Genomic DNA, 23889 nt, shown 5'->3' with positions numbered 1-23889 from the left:
CAGTAAAGAGGAAATCAGAACTTCAACACATTCACGGTTTTATTGCCCACAGTCGTACAGAAGAAGGATAAACCCAAACCAAAGGATTCAACCTGTAAACATCATTTAAAACAGCTTTTTATTTCTTTTCTCTTGAAATTACTTGTTCCAAAATAGTGAGCTTCTGTGAGAATCCCTCTGACAAAGATTTATATTCAGAATATGGAAATGATACATTTATAATACATAATAAGAGAGTGGGAGGGAGGGAGACAGAGATATAGAACCAAAACAGTAGTCTCAAGCAGCAACTGCGCAGCAGGGCAAAACACAACCTTTAGTTAACAGGCATGCCCCATTGAAGATCAGCTATTGCACTTTAAAAAAGGAGGGGAAAAAGAAAGAGAAAACACTATTTGTACAAATAAAAGGCACATTTTCATCAACGTAAAATAGTAAAGACGCCTATTAGTGTCCCAGCGTGTTTGGTTGATTTCTCAGAGTGAATCCTTTTGTGTTAGCAGAGATTCAAGTATGGAGTCGTTTCTGTTGTTGTTGTTGTGGGTCCTTCGAAAAATAATAATGCTTCAATCCATAATGTTAGCATACTGCTTTAGAAAAAACTCTGAAGTGAAAGGTGTAGAAGGGCTACCTTCCCAACACTCCTTTTTGGCTAAATGTGTGGTAGTGAGACGCATGAAAGCTCCCTCTTGCAGCAGAACACAGGCACGTTATTTTACATTGCATCTGTCTTGTCAATCTCATTGAACATGGGCTGATTTTGGTTCAGATGAAGCGGTCCAGTGCATAAAAAAAAACCCCATAAACCTCATTCATTTGGTTTCCATCAGAGTCCAGACAGTAAGAATGGTGAAGAGGCGGCTTCTGCATTGGATGGATTCTGTTAGCCGGGCTGAAATTTGGGTCTCTTTAACAAAAATGTGGTTAATCATTTTTCGTACAAAAGAACAGCTGAAAACTTTTTAAGGTTTTAAAACAAAACAAAAAAAAAAGAGCTACACTGAGTGACCGGCGCAAAGAAGTAGTGCTGTAGTGACATCTAGTGGCTACATAGAGGTCATGCCTGGAGATATCATCACAGAACTTGTACCAGTAAACGTGTAAATGCAACAATGTTCAGTTAATTCTAAACATCTTGGTACAACCGACATTTTGATTGTGCTATTCATAAGTGGAAAAAAAAATCGAACTCATCGAGGTTCAAAAATATTTATATGAAGAAAGAAAAGCTGTAGATGTTGAGCAAGAGTGTCAGAGTGTCCACCGAATGACCGAAGCACCAAAAACGAATCACCGACTACACACCTAAAAGAAATAAGACCTCTGAAAATAGGTTAAAAAGCAGAAATATTTTACAGTGTCAGCAAACACAAGCACCTCTTCCAAATAAAAAGGGTATCAAGATCTACGAATATGGCCACGAAAACAGTTGAGTCCAAGTCATGCGACTGCAGTGACACAAGAAAATACTCTGTAAAAAGTGGATCTTTAAAGCCATCGGCAAACAGATGAGGATCCCCTTTGTACCCCGGTGCTTTGTGGCGACTGCGAAGCGAAAACGTGTTCTAAAGGTCGAGAAAAGCAGGTTTTCTTGAGTCTAAAGTCTGACTCAAATTCCTCAAAAAGAGCCTCTGCATCCTCAAACTCATTTGTCTGACGGCCTCTGTAGAAATATGGTTGTGCTTGACAGACAAAACTAAACTTTTTGAATTTTATTCTAAAATATTCTCCTATTTATGATTCTCTTCAAGGTTCAATTCACACATAATCTTTCCTACAAGAATTATACTTTTTTTTCTACCTTCTTAAAACACCAAATCAAGATTATGTCCAAATGTACCATTATCTTCTTAAAAATATAGCATTTTAGTCATCGCAACAAAATAATTAACAGTTCTAGAAATCTTCATAGTTTCTTCTTCTCTTCAACAAATCTTGCGCCTCCCAGTGATTCCAGAACAGCAGGTCAGTTAGGAGTGAACTGATCCTTTAGGCATCTTCTCATGTTTCAACTTCGAGTCCCAACGATGGGAGACTTCAAAAAGCTGTACGTTTCCCACCAGGCATTGGAAGCGTCACTGTTTCCTTGCAACCGGCTGTAGGAGACACAGCTCACTCCCCGCTGAGACGATTGGCAGGTTGTTGTCACGATGATGGCCAATCAGGTGGCTGATGCTGTCAAATATGTGGTCTTTTGTGCGTACCTTTGAAAAGAGGAAAACATTTTTTTAAGTCATTTTTTTTAATCTTTTTTTGCTACTCTTCATTAAGCTTTTATTTTTGTAAGTTCATAGTAGATACTGTAAAGTTTTTATAAGCAAAATAAAATTGGTTTGAGAACTAAAATGTGTCATACGAACACATATTTTATCAGAATGTGTTTAAACAGAAATCTTCCATAAACTTTTGGATTGAAATTGAATTGATTCAGTAGTTTGGTACCATTACAGAACCCAACTTAATCATAAATTGACTTGATAACAGCATTTAAAAATTGTATCAATAAACAGCATTCATTTCCCCCTTTCTCTTACCGTGCCTTCTGGGTCCACCAACAAAAGATGCTTGGCAAGTCCACTGTGCATGCCCGTCAGTACGTAGGACCCTGGATTGGTAGTGCTCTTGCGGACGAGAAAGTCCCCGTCTTGTTTCAGCAGTTTTTCAGCATCCCTGCGGCTCGTTTTGCCGTGGTACCACGTTTGGTCCTCTAGCTCCTCTTGTGCGCGGAAGGCCAGCGATCGAACGAGAAGGGGGCTGGAGTTGTCCACAGATGCCGCCTTGTGAAGATTCGACACGGGCGTTTGGGTTTGCCCCTGAGACGGTGGATGGGACTGGATGGCATCTTCAAAAGGCTCTGGTAGAGACAAAGAAAACAGTCTCTACCAGAAAAACAAACTTGTTCTGTGACGACAAATGTTATAATTTCAACATAACATTATGACTTACTAAAAACTACACTTTTTTCAAGTCTTTCTGTTGAATGTCCTTTGTAACAATGAACAATGTTAGTTATCTCTGGGGTAAAAACAAACTTAGGTCACGATGTGTGTGTAACAATGTGTGCCCTAAAATCTCAAGCAGTTCTATGAAGATGACACTGTGCTAAAGCTAGGAAGCCCAATTGTTTTACATTTGATCAATGCTGGGCTCACATCACCTAATTCTGCAGACAACGGTTTTTACAACAGTGTATGGGTTTATTTGTGTTTATTGATCACAATCATGTGTCTTTTTATTAAACTGTAGTTAGGATTTATTCAAAGAAGCGAAAGAGAAATGTTAGACACAAGAGATAATAATCTGAATTTATACAACTTAGAAATAATTATTTATGATATTTCAATATTAACACTATTTGAGTTTTTTATGCAGCAGGAAAAGAGGCCGAACTCTTTGGATAAGAGGCAGATCTTTTTAAAAAAATATGTTATTAATAGGTTTTACAATGTAAAACATTATAGATAAAAAATAATTCTCATGATCAAAGAATTACAGGGGTGAAAAGTGGCACACTGGTTCTAAGGGAACATTTTAACATGACTTTTTAATGGCTCACATGTAATTTATGCCGCTAGAGTCTTCATACATAGATAAAGCAGCACTTTATCAGTGTTCTCCTCTTATCTCCACATTAAACATAATTATTAAAGATTTCTAAAGTCATGGAAGCAATGGCTGGAGAATCTCTGTAATTAGAACTCAGATGTTAAAGAGCAATAATGACAGGAATATACAGACTCTAATGAAAGTCTAGTGAGCTTCCACAGATTTGTCTCAAAGTCACTCTCACTCCCACATCTTACTCATGTCAAAGAGGTCCATCTGTGGGCTGTCTTTGGTTGTGGCTGCCATGCCCTTCATCACGTTTTCTGCCTCCGCCTGGAGCGCCGCCAGCACCTGCGCATCAATCTGCTGGGTGTTCACATACGTGGGCATCTCTCCTGTTTTCGCCGCCTGACTTTTGCTCTCAGGGAAACCGACGATATCAAACGACCCTAAACATGTCAGACAAACAATCGCTGTCAAAGCAGAAAAAATGAAATGCTGATGGAAACTTCTTTTATCTCCAGTGTTCTTACCCTGTTGAATAATGATGGGCCTTCTTTCTTCTGCCCAGCCCTCACAATGCCGCCCCTGATAGTACATTTGATCCACTGACCCTGTAGCCATCTGATGACAGAAAGAAAAGACTGAAGATGCTTCTCAGTGAAAAAAAATAAAAACCTTCATAAGCAAAAACCATCCTGACACAGATTTTTGAGGCATTTACACTCAATACGCTAAAAAAACAACACTTTTTAGTGTCTCGGTGCAAATGTGTGAAACATTTCTCCACTTCAGACACATTTCCATCTAAGTGACCTCTTTGTTTCTCATATCAAGAGAAATGTGTTTGCATGAACCAGACACAAGCTGCTGACTACAGAGAACATTTTTGACCAAGTTTAGCAGGAAACTTAAAAACTTTCAGAATAAAAGCATCTCTGCAGGCAGTGGACACTGGTTAAGCAGCAATGAGAAAAACAGTTCACAAATCTGCTTTCTTTTCCACATACCTGAGATCCTTCAGATGCTGCATTCTGGTTGGTAAGTCGAGTGTCTATGAAGCCTCCAGGAGGTGGCATTTTGCCGGGTATGTTGTTATAGTACGGGTGATCTGTTGACTCCTCCTCTTCTTCTGTCCATGGCAGCTCCTCCATGTTCAATATCCTAAAGAGAAAGAACACAGGACTTAATCACATATATGTTTCTCCTATTGTTTCTGTATTTTGCTGTGAACTGCAGCACCTACAAACAGTAAAATATAATTCAATAAAGTAGTTTTAGCTTGATTTTGATTTTATTTTGCATTGTCGCCAGTCTCCAAAGCCTTCGCCAAATGCTCCCATAGAAAGTTGACCCCTGCGGGTTGGGCTGTTCAAGCCTGTGGAGAGTTGTAGTGGTAATGACCCCATGCAAATGCTGCATGCGCAGGTGTGCATATCGGACAACGTCAAAATGATACCCAGGCTAGCTAGGCTCTAATTGCAGGCGTGTCATACAATGTGCTTTATGCTATGTATTTGAACAACCACTTTTAATGAAAAGTCCAGGTTAATGCACATATTTTCACGTTTTTTGAGCGTCAGCATTCAACACAGTTTTTTTTAAAGTCAGTTTTCGGACGCTATGTACAAAACGCAGGCGTCAAAAGTTAAGCCAGTTGAACTTTGACCAATCAGGGACTCGGATTGGGTAGTGACGTATTGGTAGTGTTCTTTTCAAGACACAGAAGTACCAACCATTTGAATATCAATCATTAAGTAGTAATTAATAATTGCAGTTTGTGCCCTGCCGGAATTGTACGACTCGAAGTCTTCCATATCTTGGGAAAGAGCTGTTAGAGGGAAAGCCTGGAACAAGATTCGTGAGATTTGCACCACTTTGACATTTTGCACCAAGCCAACGTCCAAGGTACATGCGCTTGTTGTGTAAGTGTTCGCTACACTTACACGGCCTGACCATAGAAAGAAATGCTCATGAATCTTTTCACTCTACAGGCTTATCTAGCAGTCTAAGACTTTAATTTTCCTTAAACTACTGTTAAACTGATACAGCAAAAGGTTAGGGACCAGACAGCTTAAAAACATGTTTGGGAATAAAAAACTCTTGCGCTAAGAAAATCAAGAAAACCTTTATGTCATTCTGTTGTTCTATTTATGATCAAAACTCTGACCGGAGTCCCTCAGGTTTTGATTCTTGGAAGTCTGTTTGTATGATCGTTACGAGGGGTCAGGTCATACATAATGATGTTTGAATTCATAGCTAAATTTGTTGAGCTTAGCTAACCTCTGTCATAACACAATCAACAAAACTACCTCTGAATGGAGATGTACATATAAAGCTGCCTTTCCATTTGAAACAAACACCTCACCTGTCGTGTGTGGAGGACGGCTTGTTCGAGGGACACTGCAGGTACTGCTGGAAACGAAGGTCAAACGCCTGACCAATGGTGCTGATCACATCCTGGGCCAGGCCATCAGCGCATTCCAGGATGTGACATGCTAATGAGGGTTAACATGCACAACAGGTGTTAATGTGCGTTAGTGAGTAGGGCTGCATAGAGTAAGATGGTAGAGACTATTCCCACCTCTTCTGTTCACAGGGTCTTTTGCTACATAGGCAACAAAGTCTGTTGTGTCCTGAAAGAAAAGGTTGACCCTTTCAACTTTCAACATTGAGATAACAATCTCAATAGACTTTTATGTCAGATATATAAGGAAATAAAACATATTTGAGAAACTTACGGGATCTCCACCTGATGCAAAAGAGATGGACTGCATATGATGGTTGGCTATGATCTGTTAGACACAAAAATAGGAAATGCAATCTAATACTTGTGGATTCATAAAGATTCAAAAACATATAAAAATTAGAGCCACAAACCAAAACTACTCTTGTAGGTCCCTTTTGTCTACCTTTCTCAAAAACGTGGATTGTAGTTGATTAAAATAGCTTTTGTTCTTGACAAATAAAATTATTTTTGTCTTCAATCTGTATAAATGAAGATTTATTTTCCTTCTATCAGTCCGCTTGATTAAAAGGAAAAATCTGAATGAATTTCAAATTATTTAAATAGTATTAATCCATCTCTTAGAAACAATAAGTAAAGCTTCAAACCTTGAATCAGCTCATTTGGTTTGACTTGGTTAACACAGGGTACAGGGTAAATATTTGAAACCAAGATTGCACACATCCTACTATTCATAGAGCTTTTGAACCTGGTTCACTCCCCTATTCATTGATTTCTTTTTTCTTTCGATGTTAAGAGCGCTGAACAGCGGTTTGCATTAGCCGAGGGGTTTAGTTACTAATTCATTTCTCATCCACAGCCGTTCAGCTCTCAACATTGTTTGTACAGCAGGGTTTTCATTACAAAAGTTCAAATTCCATTCAACTATATATAATGTATTTGCATGTATTTGTGCTAAAGTATAATTTGAGAAAAAATACCACCTGGGTTTGAAAAAAATTAGATAATTTATACATTTTTTGTTTTGCTGTGTAACCTCCACTTTAAGCTGATTTATTTAAATAAAAGTAGAATAAAAACTGGCTGGCGACCAGTCCAGGGTATCCCTTGCCGACGCCCAAGTGGCCGGGATAGGCTCCGGCAACCCCGTGACCCCGAAAGGGAATAAACGGTTAAGAAGATGAATGAATGAAAATAGAATAAAAATTAAACATCTGACTCAAATGGCAAAAAAAAATTTGTTTTGTCTTATTTATATTGTTTTGAAAGCTAAAGAAGATTTAAACACTTATCAGTCCCTCTGTAACTGCTTTACATGATTTAGACTGACCTGTTTGCAGTCGGGGGTCATCAAGTTGAGGCTACTGGTGGAGATATTTAGGTTTATAGACATCCCAGCAAACTGCAGGTTACTCTTTCCCAAAATATTGGAAAGAGCTTTGGAGGGGGGCTGCAAAAAGTAGAGAAAGACAGGAAAACCAGTTAGGGTTTTGATTAACAAGACACTGGTTAGACCCAAAGATCCACAGAAGCAACAGTAAACGTGGGTTCGTCAATGGAATGATGGCATATCCTGAGTGATTTCTTGGCTGAATTACAAAGTCACCGCATAATAAGACAAAGTAAGTTTATTATTAAACTCCTAAGTAGTTTTTATTTCTGTATTTTGCCACCTTATTCAAATACAGATATTATCAGTGACTATAACAGATACTGAACAGATCTGGCTTTGTTGAAGCTCAAAAACTGAAACCATAAGTGAGTTGCTAAAGCAATGTCATCAGGATTGTTCCTTACAAGTTTCATTGAACTCAGGAAACATTCCCAAAGTGGCTTAAAGGAGATTGTCGGAATCTACACATGTTTCATACATGACGATTTTCTCTTATCTTCAGATTTCTATCCACAAGACTGTGATAGAGAAACATTGGTTTCTTCTTTTGGCTACTCCCTATAGCAAATCATCTGCCTCCATCTAATATTTAGTAAACCCCTCTACCACACCTACCACCCTTATGTCCTACTTCATTACACCTGTGAATCTCCTCTTTGGTCTTCCTCTAGACCAGTGCTTCTCAATTATTTTTTGCAAGCCCCCCCATAGGAAAAAGACCCCCCCCCCCACCTGCAGCGGTGACAAAATATTGGGTTAGTATCTATAAGAATTGTATAAGCATACCTAAAATTGTATCTTTTAACATTAACAAAAGAAAAAAAGAAAAATAAATCCACTTTCAACAAATATTACCTTTATTTTGCCACAGAAACCCTGATATAGTCTAAAACAGAAAAAAAGCTTAAAGTGCCTGAAATAAAAAAAAATCTGTCAGTCCTTATTTAAACTAGAAACATTTTGACCAACTGAATCATTTGATGCTGAGAAAAATAATTAAATCAATAAATAATATTAAATTTAAATTGATCTGAAACATAAACACAGCAGCATCAATATATTTAACGTTTTAGTCTGAAGAAATAGGTAAAAACAATCGGCTGATTCTTTTTCTAAATGATGGATTGTTTATCCATGATCTCATAAAGGGCAGCTGTTTTCCTGCATTACCTGCTGTCTTTCTGTCAAATACTGACACCAACTAAACCACAGGCTGACAAAGAATACATTGATGGAAAATATAGACACGTCATCAAAATGTCTACAATAGGTAATAAAGAATGACATTATTAGAATGAGCTTAGGAATCTAAAGGCATGCCATGATCCTGGTCAGGGCTCCGTGTGCGCCATTCCACCTCGCAGCTTGAGCCCACTATCCTTCCCCTCTCCTTCTCACTGCGTTTGACAGGAGACAGGAGCAACTGCAGGGACAGCAGTTCACAGTTCCAGGCTAATACAAACTCTGTCATGTAACAGATAATAGGACACCAATAGTGGCGCAGATTGTTTTCCAAGCACTGAGCCGCTGTCACGCTGTCACTACATGTGCCTAATACCGCTACTATTGCATGCCCCCCCTGCCCCACTATTTGAGAAGCACTGCTCCTTGGTATCACCATCATCAGCATTCTTTTAAGTTTAATTACTTCAGCTTCCACCCAGTCAGCAACCACTGATTTAAAACATTCCTTATCACCACACAACACCCAGAATATCATCAAAATAGTTTATGGGGATTTTGTTTTGTTTTGGCAAACATTTAGGAAGCTCTGTGATAGATGTCATACATTGATGCGAAAGAAACTTCTATGTTTCAAAGAAAAAGGGGAAAACGTCCTGTTTTTTAAAGATATTTGGAAATTGGAAAAATAGTTAAAAAGGTTGAATTAAAAAAAAGTGATCATAAATCTTATTAAAAATGCTATTTAAAATAAATGATGTCAATCAACACAAGAAAAAAATAAAGTAGCAAACTTGGATGTGAGCAACGTGCTTCTCATCCAGACAAACTAACATTTTACATGATCCATTCATTCAGACAAACCAGCCTGGATCGATTGAGTTTCATAAACTCCTCCCTGACATTTGAACAAGCTTCATTTAACATCCCAACCCCCTCAAAAAAAAAGAAAAAGAAAAAACAAGCCCAGTATCACTGATCACAACAGATACTGTGAGCTCCATGAGTCACTAAGCGCTGTGTCCAAAACATGGTGGGTGGAGCCACCCCCACGCACATGCAGACCCGTGCCTCTTCATCCCCGTCCTCTGCCTCTCTTTTTACAGGAAGGACAAATGAAAAACACACTGAGTAGAGACTATTTATAGAACATGGATGGGGGGAAAGAAGATCGTTTTCACTTTTATCAACCAAATATGCTGTTGGCATAATTTCTTTCACGCACACACACTCCTCCTATACGCTTCTGTCCATCAAAGCACCTTTTTCTTCCGGAGGGCTCCTTTGGTCCCAGGAACAGCTTCACACACCAGACTTATGGCTTCCCTAGTGGGAGGGGGGAAGAGTGGGGAAGAATACAACAATGAGAGCTGAACATGTTATTTATCTATAGCAGGAAGATAAAACAGGGATGGAGACAGGTCAGCTGGTTAGTGAAGCAAGCAATTGATGGAGAATGCTGTAAAATGGCTTCAGTCTCCAGACTGAAGCAGAAGATTTTAAAATCAGGGTGGAAGGAGCATCTTAGGAGGAATCTGTAACGCCTGTTCAAGCTGCGTCAGGAGAGGAAATCCTGCTTCAATCTGGTAACAAATAAATGTTAATTCATCTGCCCAAGGTCACTCTAGACTAATTCCTCATGGTCCTTTAGAGACATAGGATGAGGTATAAGAGAACTGGACTGAGTGAGTGTGACGTTGCCTATAAAAAACGGTCAGTCAAAAATCACTTGCCATTTTTTGCAATAGATGCCACCACTTCGGAGACAGATGTAAGCAGTGATTGGCCCGGGTCAGTCGGAGTCAACATTTCTATGGCAACCACTCTTGCTAATTAGGAGTGTGCTTGTTGAAAAGCCACACCCCTACCACTTGAAAGAAGGGCTCGGGAGAATTTGTCAATCAAACGTTTCGACTGTTCAACATGGGGTGCCAGAGGGCAGCATATGCTTTCATCGAGGGATCTGATTGGTCAGTTTATGACTGACCAATAACTTGAAATAAAGGAAAACATGTGACTAAAAAATATGAAGATTATCAAGAACATGTTCAAAAATCTGTGGTAGAACAAGAACAGTTAGTCTGACAAATACAATAACTGAGTAATAGCTGTTTATTTCTCTATACAAGTCTATAGAGAAAGGATTTTGGCTTCTTGGAACCAGCAGGTACTTCCTGTTTGGAACGCAAGGGGGCGAGGTCACTCAGTCCAGTTTTTTCATGTAGTCAATGGGTGGAGGTCACTCAGGAAGCTAAAGGAGGCTTTTAATGGCTGCTGCAGCTAGTTTTTTGTCCTAGAGTTGTAGTTAAGACTACTTCAAAGTAGGCGACCATGTGACTTCCATGTTTTTTCTACTATTTTCTAAATCAAATAAACCCTAGATTACACAGATCCCAACACTGCTTAAAACTACTACCGAAAAGAGAGTTAATGGTTGATGATGTATGATTCAATAATACATGAAAAACTGAGCTAATACAAGAAAAGATTTGTTTCCAATGTTGCTATAAAATTTGCATTATTGATTCTTTCAGTTCCCTTTTTTCGGTGTAAATGACCAGCCCAGTGTAAATTCGTTAAAAAAAAAACAACATCAACTGATATTAATTTGAATCAGATCATGACCTTGTGAATATTTAATATTTTAGGGTTTAGGTGCTTTGTGTCGCCCACTCAAAGTACCAGAACCCTAATTATTACTTTACTTTGGGACGGTTTGGGACTCATTAAAGCATCAAGTGATGCTTAAACTTTAACTCGTTTTTTGGACAGTGGATGATTGATATTCAGCAAACTCAATGATCTTTTATGATTTTATTTATTTCTTTGTTTTGAAATATATTAAAAACTATAAATATATATATATATTCTCGTTCATTTCCCTAATAGATAAACTGCGACTGCTTTAAAAAAATGTCTTTCCTTAAGGTTGTTTTCTGTCACAAATTACAAATGACAAAAACAGAACAAAATGCTTTTTAATTCAAGTCTTTCATCTTTAAATATATCTTTATTTTTTAACAATAAACACCAATTTTTACTTTTTTTTTGTTGTGATTCTCAAAAACAAATTAAAAATTTTACTTGCAAGGCCAATTATTGGAGAAATCCTCCCTCCATAGCTTTGGTGTAAAGTAGGACAGAGCCGCTGTTGTGGAGTTTTACTAATCAATGATGTCGACTTTAGGAAGTCAAGCAGATAAGCAAACATGACACAAACCCATCTTTGGCCTGCATCAGCACCACTCCACCTCCATTACTGATTTTAGGGATCACACTCTTTAAATCAATGTTATATTATGAACTTTAGTGTTTAGAATGAAGTAAATTTCAGCAGAAATGTGAAGAGAACATGCATGTAAATAAAATAAAAACAGCCTGTGCGGAAGTGATTTAAAAATGAAAAATAAAGAAGGTAAATTATCAATTAAAAAGGTAGTAGAATGCTGTAGCCATAATAGGAAAAAAAAAAGGAAAAAATATTGGTTAACTGGTAGAAACACAAGAAAAAGAAACAAGCAGAAAATGTAATTCAATTAAATAAAGCTAAGTTTCACACACGAGCTGTAACGTACTGACTTAAGGCCTCATCACGGGTTTTTTGTTTAGAACTGTAAGCAGACCTGTAAGGGTTTTTGGGTTCTGGGTATTTCACATGTTTTCATTTGGCTTCAGTTAAAAGAGAAGGTCCAAGTTTGTTAAAAACCAATAACATAAAGAATCATAAAAGTGATCCTAAAGCTGCAGGGATTTCAGATGAGCCTTTGTCTTGGTAGATGAAAAAAATAAGAGCGTTTCTGTTTGGAGCATACCTTGTGATTTGTGATCTTGTTGTGAAATCCAGGGATCTCATCGACCGCAAGACTTCTATGCACCCCAGATACTGCAACACAAGAATGACGAGTGTGAAATAAGAAAGTGTTCAAACATGCTAAGACACAGAAGAACTGATATGAACCAAGTCGGTTAGCTGCATGAGTGTCTACCCTGAGATTGGAAAGTTGTGTTCAAGTCCAAATACTGTAAATACTGTAAAAACGCTACCTAAAGTCTTTCTGCTAGACATATAGCAGTCCTGGGAGCTTAACTTTTTCCAATACCGATAACTGATATTTCACCTGCGGCCGATAGCCGATATTTTCAAATACCGATATTTAAGCGTCCACAGTAACACAAATTTTGGATTTCGTTTTTGTTTCTTTATTGGAAATGTATAACTTTTCTTTAACTGGAAAATCACATTGTACTTAAACTTTTTAACATACAGCAAGGAATCTTATACAAACAAGCATCCCAGCATAACATGGAACAACATGTATCCCTATCAAAAAGAAAATTTACTTTGTAACAGTCAAATACTGGCTATGACTGTAAATATAAGCTTCCCAATATTTTAGAAACAAGTATACATTTCAAAAATAAAGTGTATCTAAAAACAATCTGAATAATATCGGTAGATTTTTCAATATCGGACTGATAACGACAAACTCAAGTTACGCAAATATCCTCCAATACCAATACTGGCACCGATATATCGCCCGTCCCTAGTTGAACCCCCAACTGGTCCCCAATAACTGCAGATCACTTCTCCCCTTGATGATGGTTTTAATATAGAGAACAAATTTAACACCCAGGTGTTAGACAGCTAATTAGATTTTAACTTTAGGTCAAATTTCCTCCAGAAATTGACCAAAATTAGTTTTAAAAAAAGCAAAGAAAAGTTGCAACACAATTGATTAATTTACGGGGCATTCTCATCAACGGACCTCTTAATAAATTTGAAATGTATTTGTCCAGCTCCATAATAACTTTACCACAGTTTACTGAACTTGGGTACTTGACCTCCACAAGCGTTCAGGTGAACTTTGACACTTTCCAAACAAAGTGGACTATCTGAGCGAAGTTACCTTAATGCGCCATTATTGTAACTTTTTTGAGCAACTTTCTCTTTCCAATCCCAGAACAAACAAACTAAACACATTTTGATAGGTAAATAAGAAAAGTGTAGTGCAGAGTGAGCCAGAGCAGTTCAACATAAAGAAGCCTTTTTAGAACTTAGAAGGAACAACTTGACCGTGAAAAACAATTTATATTACCATGGAATATATCTTCTCTGTTCAGCTGAGCCCTACAAAATAGGAAATGTATAATCTGGCCTACACTTTCCAGTAGCAGATGGTAATCACCGTAGCCCCACAGTTGGAAGGGTCTGGTTCAAATCTTGGCAGGGTTCTTTTGTGTGAACTTAGCATGTTTTCCCCGTACATGCGTGGGTTTTTCTCTGGGTGCTCCGCTTTCCTCTTCAATCCAAAAACCTGTTTAATTGGTGACTGAACTGTCCCGCAGACTGGTCCCCAACCTTTTGCAGAACCCGGTAGTTTTTCAAAACAAAACTTCCTTTATAATAACAAATAATAAATTAAAAAAACGGAAATAATGGCAGTTAGCACAGGCATTTTTTTTCTGTCTGCGGTCCGGAGGTTGGGGACCACTGCTGTAGAGCATCAGTGTGTGCGGCCTTCCGATGGACTGCATTGTGCAAACTATATGGGATGTACCCTACCAATGTCCCAAGGTTTAGGCTCCAGCAGGTGACCTTGCACAAGAAAATGGAGGAATAAAGGATGGATGGAGGTTTTCTAGTATGTAAATTGTGAGCCAATGTCAGAGGCACAAATAGACTCAAGTGGTTAGTGAAAAATAGCAAGAGAAGCAGATAAACTGACAGGGTATCGTGCAACAGCTTATGAGTGAAGCCTGCTGCAGGCGTGTGATGTGTCCAACGTCATCATGCTCATAAGATCGAAGGAAAAACCTAGCGGTACAGTTTTTTCCCTATCATCTAACACAATAATTACTTTTATAAAATATTTAGCTAAAAATTGTACCAATGTTGTTATGCATCCCAACACATAACAATGGTTTATGTTACTGAAATAAGGATCAGCAATGTATACTTTATTTGTACTGTAGTGTCCTTTTTGGCTCTTGTTCTCTTGGTAAAATAGTGAAGTGTGTCTCTAACATCAATTAACTATGCCTGATTATATGTTTAAGGAAATCTATTACTACGTTCACACCGGGATCGGAGACGTGCATTCAAGCGACCACTTCCAATGAAAAGTCTATGCGTGTTTCGCGTTGAACAGTCTCATGCTCGTGTATCGCTATGGAAGTTTTCAAGTCGAACGTGAGCTGAAAGTTAAACCAGTTCAACTAATCATGGACTCGGATTTGGTAGTGACGTATGGGAAAGATCTTATTAAAAGAACAACAGTGAAGATTTAAAGGTTTAAAGATTTAAGAATTGATGCTTGTGCCATAATTATATGACACCAAGTTCTTTATATATTGGAGTAGAGCTGTGAGAGAAAAAGCCTGAAGCAAGATTCCTGAGATTTGCATCGCTTTGACATTTCGTACCCAGCTTCTTCCATCTGTGAGTAGTATCGGTTATTGACCGCAGGACTGGGATGAGGGTTCCTTTCCCATTGGGTGCGATGAGCTTTGTCCAGTGTGGGTCCGTGGTCAAGACGCTTCATGCTACTGTCTAACCATATTCCCACAAGCCCTAAGTCTGGGTCCCCCAGTGCCGGTCCCTAGCACGGATAAAATAAAGGGTTGTGTCGGGAAAGGCATCGGGCGTAAAAAGCTCTGTCAAACCACCTGTGCGAATCAGTGAAAGCTGATATGCTGTGGCGACCCCTGAAGGGGTATGCCAAAAGATGCACAACAACATGTTTAAAGTGTTTCTGCACCAACGCCAAACATAGCCAATAAGAAATCAAAACACTGAGGAGGACAAAAAAGCTCCCATAGCAACAGTCTGACACAGAGCTGACAGTGACTGCTTCTTTGCTAAAAAATAGTTTGTGGTTTGGATGATGCTGGTCCTTCTGTGTCAGAAATTCGCCTTCAGTTCCTGCGAGCTACTCGCATTACAGACGTTACACTTATTCTGATTAATATTGCAGAGACCAGGAACATTTTGTGCTGACAAGTCCCTATCATTAGCAGATCCACGTTGATAATCTGGCTGTAAACAAACTGGCACCCAATGCTCCCTACTGTTTTTTGTAAAGATTTCCAAGGTATTACAACAATAAATTGGGTTTTTTTTACTCCTCAGTTCTCCACTGGGCATTAAGAATTTCAAACAACTTTTTTTTTAACATTGTATTTGCAGATATTTTTACCGCTCTCCGCTTTCAGAACAATGAGATCGAGGGGGCTGATTCTGCAAAGCTAAAAATACATCAAACCACTTGAAAGGGTAGATCTATTCTCAGCACAAAAATAAAACATTTTCTGCTGCCTTGCTAAAACAGTCAAAGGACGAGTTCAATTTTGACCTGATATTAAACACAGCAGAGCATCCATTATTGATTTTGGTAAACAAAACAACCTATAAGTTATTACACCTTCTGTTGCCAACAGAAAACTATTCACAACCATAGCAACAGTTTGCATTACAGCAATTTTTCACAAGTTCAAAAGACGGTATTTTTCCAAACTCCAGATGCCAACAAAAACAGAACCTGCAGATTTACTGCAGGTTTACCATTTAAAATGTGTTTTTTTCTTTTATTTGCTTTTTTTTTCTTCAGCGTTCTTAAAACTGTTTTGGTTGAATATGAGGAACAAGTCAATTGGAGTGAACAACACGCATGACAGTTGTTGGAACACAAGCTCTGTGCTGCTTAACCCCTTAACAACAGAGTTTTAGCTTTAGGGTTGACATTTTTTCGACTACCGTAACTCTTCAACAGTTTGCTCAGCTACGATAACTCAGGTAGATTCTACGCTGATATGCAACATTAATGAGTACAGTAGTGAAGTGCTTAGGCCGTCAATGTAAACAAGCTCATTCTTTCGTGTAAAAAAAAAAACTTTGCACCATCTTCACGTTGATCGCGTGAATAGTCCAGGACTTACGGTGTGTCAAATATAGTGTTTTTTAGATGTCGTCAGCAAAATCTCCAGTGTTAGAGGGTTACTAGCATTTCAATTGACTAAAAGAACAAACAAACTTTTAAGCTTTTGACAAGAGTGACTTATAAAATTCAGCTTTGGCAACAAAAGATGTGGTGCTAAGACAGAGTAGACCCTGAATCTAGAAAAAAGCCACCTGGAATTGGATTCAAAATGTATTTTGTTCCTTCTCTCATCTGTCTCTGCCGTTTCAACCATTTACCCAACCACAGAGGGGCCACTTTTGTGGCACAAATATGGTAACTATGGGTTCCACACGTGTTTTGTAGGCTGATAAGTGACTCTTTGTCTCTTAAGTCTGAATGTGTGTGGTTGTGGTAAATGTATGTGGCCCAGACAAACTCCTCAGGGATTATCCCTCCGTTGCCAGACAGCGGCTGAGATAAGCTCCAGCAACCTTTTGACTCTATGCAGGAATAAGCAAGTATGGAAGATAAATTATGCAATTGTTCAGCCAATAAAAATACAATATGTTTATTCTTAAAAAATGGCTTGACTGCTTGCTTTATTTAGACCGAGTGGAACCCTTTCACACCAGAGCTTTAGATCCAGTGTTTGCATTCTTTCGACCAACGTAACTCTTCAACCTTGTACACAAAAGACCTGATTCCAGCGGATTCTGAAGCAGATGAAAAAGCAGCTTTGCGCTGATATGCAACACTTTACAGTATTGACCGCAAAAATGGTCAAAGAGTTGCGGTAGGTCAAAGAGCATGTGCTATTAAGGTGTCGTCTGCGACAGCTCCGGTGTTAAAGGGTTAATGAATTCCTAGAAACAATAAAGATGTCAGGAAAAAATTAATTAACAAATGACTGAAAGTGTGTATATGTCACCCTCAATCAATGTCCCTTCAGTGTGCTGAGGTGTGATGCGTGGGAGGGACCACATGACGCTTATTAAAAGTGCTGGGAGCACAAACAGGGGGAGCAGAGGAGTTAGGGGGGCAACAGACCCACATCACCACCCCCCACCCCTTCCCAGTGTGGATGCTTTCAGGATCGACCGGACAAATAGGCGCTCCTTGCTTTAAAGCGGTTAATGGAATGTCACGCTGCAGGATAGTGAAGGCTTTATGTTCCAGTTGTAGGTGTCATACGGTTGCAATCATCCTGTTTAACTTGGAGCATAATGCTTTTCAGCGTGTGACGATGCTCTGCACGCTATCGTGTCTCCAGACCAAAACTATTTTCGCTGTTGACTGTGCCGCACAAATGAAGGAGATTCATTTTTAAATCTTTTTATTTTGGGGGGGGGGCTTCAGTTAAAAAGACACCCCCCCCCCTCTCCATTCACTTCACACCTTGAAGAGCATCATCGCTCCTGATGCTAGTGACTCATTGCTGGCATGATGACATCACAGCTCCTCTAGTTGTGCAGCAACTTCAGTGATGTACGTCGGCCAAACGTATAAAGAACAGGGATGCAACCGTAATGAGACAAACACGTGCCGCTTGCCTTTTTTGTCTCCATTCAACCTTTTTTAAAGATCAATCCCAGCTGTAGAGACCAGAGAGACTCACAAGGTACAGAAATAACACATCACCATGGTTACAAAATCAAAACGCTGGAGCTCCACATGCAGAAGAATGAAATGCCACACAAAAGGACATTTTTACATCCGTTTTTACCCTGACAAAACGGGCTTTTGTCTCTTGCTTTTCCGACCGTTGACCTTCAATTCCTAAATTATTCAATATCTGCTTTCTGACTGCTGCTCCTTCACTGAGGCTCCTGCTCCTGCCAGCATAAATACACCCACTCAGTAGCATGTTGTACTGCGCAAGTGGAAGTACATTTTCACGCTTTTAGTCATCTTGCAGGTAACTAAAATATTCATTGAAAGCAAGCACCAGTGAAGTAATAAATAAAAAAGGACAGAGAGGCTGCCAACCTTTACGATGTATGTGACTCCTGGACCAGAAATCTTCTCGTTTGAGTGAAGCCATCCTCTCGAAGGTTTGCTCACCAATCCACCACCTCCGCCCGGGTTCCAGTCCTCCCCGCTCGGCAGAAGTTCGTCCAGCCTGCTCTTCTTGCTCATGCTGAGCGCTGGCTCCTGTTGCGAACAGGGTACTGAATGGGAGCTGCACAGAGAGCCTCCCACACCAGAGGCAGCTGCTGCTGTGGCTGCACTGGGGCTCGAGCCGCTGGAGCTCCCTGATCCCCCACCCCCCTGCAGCTTGGACACAGCCAGGTCCTTAACAGCCGAGGGCAGACCTTTGATTCCCAGCAGGCTGCCCGAGTTGCTAAATTTTAGGTTGGACACCTTGTTGATGAGGGTGCAAAGGGTGGTGCCTCCATCTTCCAGGTGGTCTGAGCCGTGGCTGGTGGGGGCGTTTGACAGAGGGGTGCCGGAGGAGGACTGAACCTCGGTTGGGGGGGTGTAAGGCGTCTCGGCTGCAGAATGAGGGGTGGCCGAGACCTTGGGGTTCATGGATAGGCCGTGGAGAAGCTCATCGACCGATGTTACTGACTCATTCCTGAAGCGGTTGTACTTGGTACGGTGAAGCATACCCTTCCCTCTCTTGCTGAAACGCCTGCCTCCACCAACCAACACGCACCGCCTGCCTTCCTCACAAGCCTGCTGGCAGACGTGGCCGAGCCGCCGAGATGATCCTCCTCTCCTGTGACATAGCAGCAGCAACGCAGGCAGCAGACGCCATTCAGCTGTTACAGGCCACCTCACTGATTTTTTTCCTTCCTTGTTAAGGTTACAGTGTTGGTGGTGAGTTGGGGCCGATTCTGGCGCTGCCACCAAAGTCCAATCCCCGCGGAGTAAAATCCAGAGCTGCAGGCGATCCGTCACAGAGGAATATATACACACAATCCGTGGAAACACAACATCTGAGACAGAGGAAGGGAAAGGAAGAAAAAGCTGCTGTGGTGTAGCTTTTCCCGTGCTGTTTTGCTGTAGATTCCTGCCTTAAAATCCAAAAAGTGAAACAGGAGGAAAAAATAAAAATACAAAATCTCCACGGCTGATGATCACGGACACTGAAATTGAAGAGCAAATACTCTGCTGCCTGCCTGCCGGCTCAGAGCTAAAGCATGACTCACTGATCTGAGAAAACCTTCCCAACAAAAGGCTTGCTGAACACTGCAAATCACTTCCTGTTCGAGGGAGAGAGGGGGGAAAAAACTCCCACTTATAGCACACTGGAGCCAATCAATTTTTAAATTCCATGCTGAATCTCTAGAAACATTTCCCCTTTTATTTACTTTTCTTGGGGGGGAAATGGAATAAGAAGAAGAAGCCTGACAGTGTCAGTCCTTAAATAACAATTCTGCATCATTTCTGATGAATTGAGACCAGCAGTCGCTTGAATATTTCGACATGAGGATGCCACAGCATGTAGTGGTCAAAAAGAGATAAGCAACAAAAGATTCAATTTAAAAGGTTTTCCATAAATACGTCATGATCAATTATGCTACAATAAATGATGTTCCTTGTGCAAAAAATATATTTTTTTAAAATAAATTCAAAGATTTCAATTACATCAATAAAAGGAAAAGAAAAGAATTTAGGGATTTTTCCCAATGAGGATTATTATATTATACAATAACTGTACAACATAAAACAAACTGGCCACTTACTGAACTTGCTGCCTTCCTTCCAAAAAATAATCAGAACCTCATTAAAAGCGCTTCCTTAATTTTTGAGGAAAAAATGGTGAAAAAACGAGAAATCTATCTCTCAATTAACAAGCCGATTCATAAAATCCCAGTGCAAACTTGTAAACGCATCTTAAAAGAAAGGGAACAAAATAATAATTGGGAGCCACATTGTTGTGAGTTAAAAAAGAAAAAAGTGATGTGACAAAAAAGCTCAAGAATCTCCCAGAAAAGGCAGCTCATCATCGTCTCCCCGGCAGCAAGAAGCGCACATTCATATAAAATGTCCTCAGAAGCGTGCAGCAAAGACGAACGAACGGCTGCTGCTCATTCATAAGCAGCTTCCGCTCTCACTGTGCTGCAGATTTCGCACTGCAGTCCCTCTAAATATCTTCCTTTCCAGCCTCGCAAAAGAGAGGGGGGGCAGCAGGTCTGCTTTCCCTTAGCAGAAACAAAAGATGAACAGAAAGACACATCAGAAGAGGAGGCAAAGAGACGGAAGAAAATAAGAGACAATGACCCCCCCGTCCCTGCCGGGGGAAAAAATGTGCTAAATTGAATGTTTTGTGTGAATGAAATAACCGGCTGGCATAGCAGTGTTTCTGTGAATGGAATAAAGGTCTCTCTGCCTCTGCAAGGCAATCCCTCGGGATGGCATGGTTCTGTCCAATGAGGAGCCAGATGGATGACTCATTCAGAGGACGCTTGCAGAATAGTGGAAGAGACCATTCCCCTCATAGGTGTTCATTTTTTTACCTACAAACAGCTCTTTTTTAAATTTAGAAATAAAAACACTCCTTTTGTGGGTGAAGATGAAAGGATTTCATGAGGAAATCAGCTGCATGCTTTTCAGCTAAAAAAAAACACACTGTACAAAACGCCAAACGGAGTCCTGCCACCCCTGTCTTTGGAATTGTCATCATTATCCCTTTTTTTCCCTCCATGTGACCAGTTGCCACCTACCCATTTAATTCATTATTTCTGACAAGTATAAGAGCCAATAAAAAAATCAAAAAGACAACAAATACATTTAACTTCAAAGATACATTTGGAATAAATAACTTATACATATTTAGTACCATCCTATAATTCAGTATTAAATTTTCAGATAGCTAAAGCTTCAAACTAAGCAATGGTGGTACATACATGAGGCCATACCATTAAGTTGACCAATACATTTTCGATTTAAAGATCTATTTTAATGGGTTGGTCCATTTTTCTAAACCCAGCGTCATCTATGACTGTCCATTTCTTCCATTTAATTTCTAAATAGGTGGCATAGGTTGCAATATTTGACTGTAAATGAGAACTGGACTGTGTGAGTGTGATGTCACCCATAGAAAATGTCCAACGTCTCCAACCAAATCAAGTCAATTCAGTCGCCATTAATTCGCGATATAGACGCCGGCATGTAAGAGCCAGATGACAGCAATAAAAAACTGATTGGTCTGAGTTGGTCTGAGTCATCATTTTTATGGCAACTACTCTGGCTAATCAAAAGTGAGCTTGTTGATAGGCCACGCCCCTACCACTTCAAAGCGGACTAGAAAAAATCTGTCAAATATTTCGAACATGGGGGCCAGCAGGTACCATACTCTTCTACTAAGGCATCTGTTTGGTCAGTTTATAACTTGAATAACTTGCACAGCAGAAAAAATATGGAAAAAAATGCGGATTAGAAAGAACATGTTAAAAACAGGTAGCAGAACAACAATGATTATTCTGACAAATAGAAAGAATGACTGAGTAATAGCTGCTTATTTCTCAATAGCAGTCTATGGGATTTTAGCTTCGGAGCCGACGGGTACTTCCGGGGGAATAAGTCACTCAGTCTACTTCTCAGATACAGTCAATGGTTGTAACATCTGCGACTGTTCAGCTGGACTGGCAGTACCATTGGCAAACATATTCAAGAAAGTTTGACATCATTTATTTGGCTCTAAAGGAAAAATACAACATATAGGATCAATTTTAAAAAATAAAACTAGTATAAGTATACAGAATACCAGCCTTTTCCTCTCAACCTCAATATTAGTTAAATTTGTACGACAATGTTCACATGACAATGAAATACACACAAGGGCAAGTATCTTGTAAGAGGTGGGTATGATTTTGAATCATTGTGATGTGCGCAAATACTATGGGGTTTAAGCATGTCTGAGGACGGAGGCTTTAAAATTTTGAGGTAAACATCGGTTTTCTTAATAAAATATGTTTTCTATTATCTTTTAAATGTGAGCATATTTTAAAGCTATGTAGATAACCACAAGATAGATCGTACAATACTCTTAATCACCAGATTCTTATTCTGTTGGAGACAATAGAAAACAGATTCTTTTTCTTCTAAATTGGTTCTTGGTTTGAACATCTTCAGGACAAGAGACCACAGCTTCTATGAAGTGAAGCTGACTTCATGATGGAACGACTAGCAGCTGCTGTTTAAGTATTTGCACAACACTTGTAGCCGTTCACCTGAAGGTGGAGGGTTTGAGTCCCTTTGGAGAGAAACAAACATTTAATGCTTGAACTTTTGAATGTAGTTTACTAAAAGCACCGGTAATAGTGATTTTTAAAAAGCAACTAAAACGTTAAGCATGAATTTCTTTGTTTAAAGTTGAGACATAAAAAAACGTTTTTGGATTTTGATCCGAACCTGATCTTCATACAATAGGTAGAATATACAGATTTAATCAAAAACAATATAATTAGTGTTAGTATAAATCTGCATGTAAATTTATATTGAAGAAATTGTGTGATGTTCATTCTTTATGCTTCCTGTTCCTTCTTTCCAGGTCACGGAGTAAAAATTGTTTGATTAATAAAGTTTGTAGCCTTATTTTGCACCCACTGACACTCAACAGGAGTGCCTGGTACTGATGGAGAACAGGAGAACAGCACAGACATCACAGAGGGAAACTTTGACACATCTGTGAAAAGAAACATGACCATGCACCTGGAAATAACAACAAAAATAAAATGTTAAAAGCTTTACAATTACATTTCAGTAAAATCTCATCAACCTGGACCACTAAGGGGCTAATGACAACTGATCTAAATGTATACTATACGGTACTCATAAATTTACTGGTTAAGCAAGTGATGGTGTTGACGCTGTTGATTCAACTCTTCCTTTTTTAAGGTTAAACAGCAAAAACTAAAAAATTAAAAAGAGACAGCTGAAAAAAGAAAAAGAGCATCCAATGGAGACTTCTCTGCTTGCCTACTGTTGCCTAGTTACCAAAACCGTTTAAAAAAAAAAGCTATTTATTTTCATAAACTGAAGGCAAACGAAGCAGAATTGCAGACAAAGAAGATCCATGGACATGGAAGAAGATAAATTGAAACTGGACAACAGAAAAACAAACACACCCAAATGACTTTACAGATGAGAAGGGTCAAAACGATAACATGAAGGAAGCAGCAAACAGCCTCAAAAACTCATTTGTAAACGTGGGTTCAAAGTTGGCAGCTGAAATTCCAAAGTGCAAAACCAATGCAATGTGAAGAGATGATTGCTGGATTAATATGAAATTGTATTCTGATTATAATCAATCAGTATTATTACATCCCTGTTACATGATGTGTGATTCATGTTACTGTTTACTGAAATCATAAAAGAATGTTTTCTGAAGAAAAACAATAAGCACTTGATTTTGTTACTTTTCGTTAATATGCAAAACTATCAAATGAAATAAC

At 39.3% G+C, this 23889-nt stretch overlaps 1 protein-coding gene across 1 annotated transcript; it reads right to left on the bottom strand.

Moving 5' to 3' along the window:
- Positions 1 to 21: 21 nt before the first annotated feature.
- shc3 (SHC adaptor protein 3) lies at positions 22 to 20781 on the bottom strand. Its single transcript, XM_004074585.4, has 12 exons — positions 18473 to 20781; positions 12401 to 12471; positions 9851 to 9914; positions 7344 to 7463; positions 6288 to 6341; positions 6131 to 6182; positions 5915 to 6044; positions 4557 to 4710; positions 4080 to 4170; positions 3804 to 3995; positions 2535 to 2854; positions 22 to 2204 (listed from the first exon to the last, which is right to left on the bottom strand). The coding sequence occupies exons 1-12, from the start codon at positions 19091 to 19093 to the stop codon at positions 2076 to 2078; spliced, it is 1998 nt and encodes a 665-aa protein (XP_004074633.1). The 5' UTR covers positions 19094 to 20781; the 3' UTR covers positions 22 to 2075.
- Between the last annotated feature and the right edge of the window lie 3108 nt (positions 20782 to 23889).

Source organism: Oryzias latipes, chromosome 12 (genome assembly GCF_002234675.1).
Source record: "Oryzias latipes chromosome 12, ASM223467v1".
In the NCBI taxonomy this organism is placed as follows: Eukaryota; Metazoa; Chordata; class Actinopteri; order Beloniformes; family Adrianichthyidae; genus Oryzias; species Oryzias latipes.
This window is presented reverse-complemented; position numbering and strand designations above follow the sequence as displayed.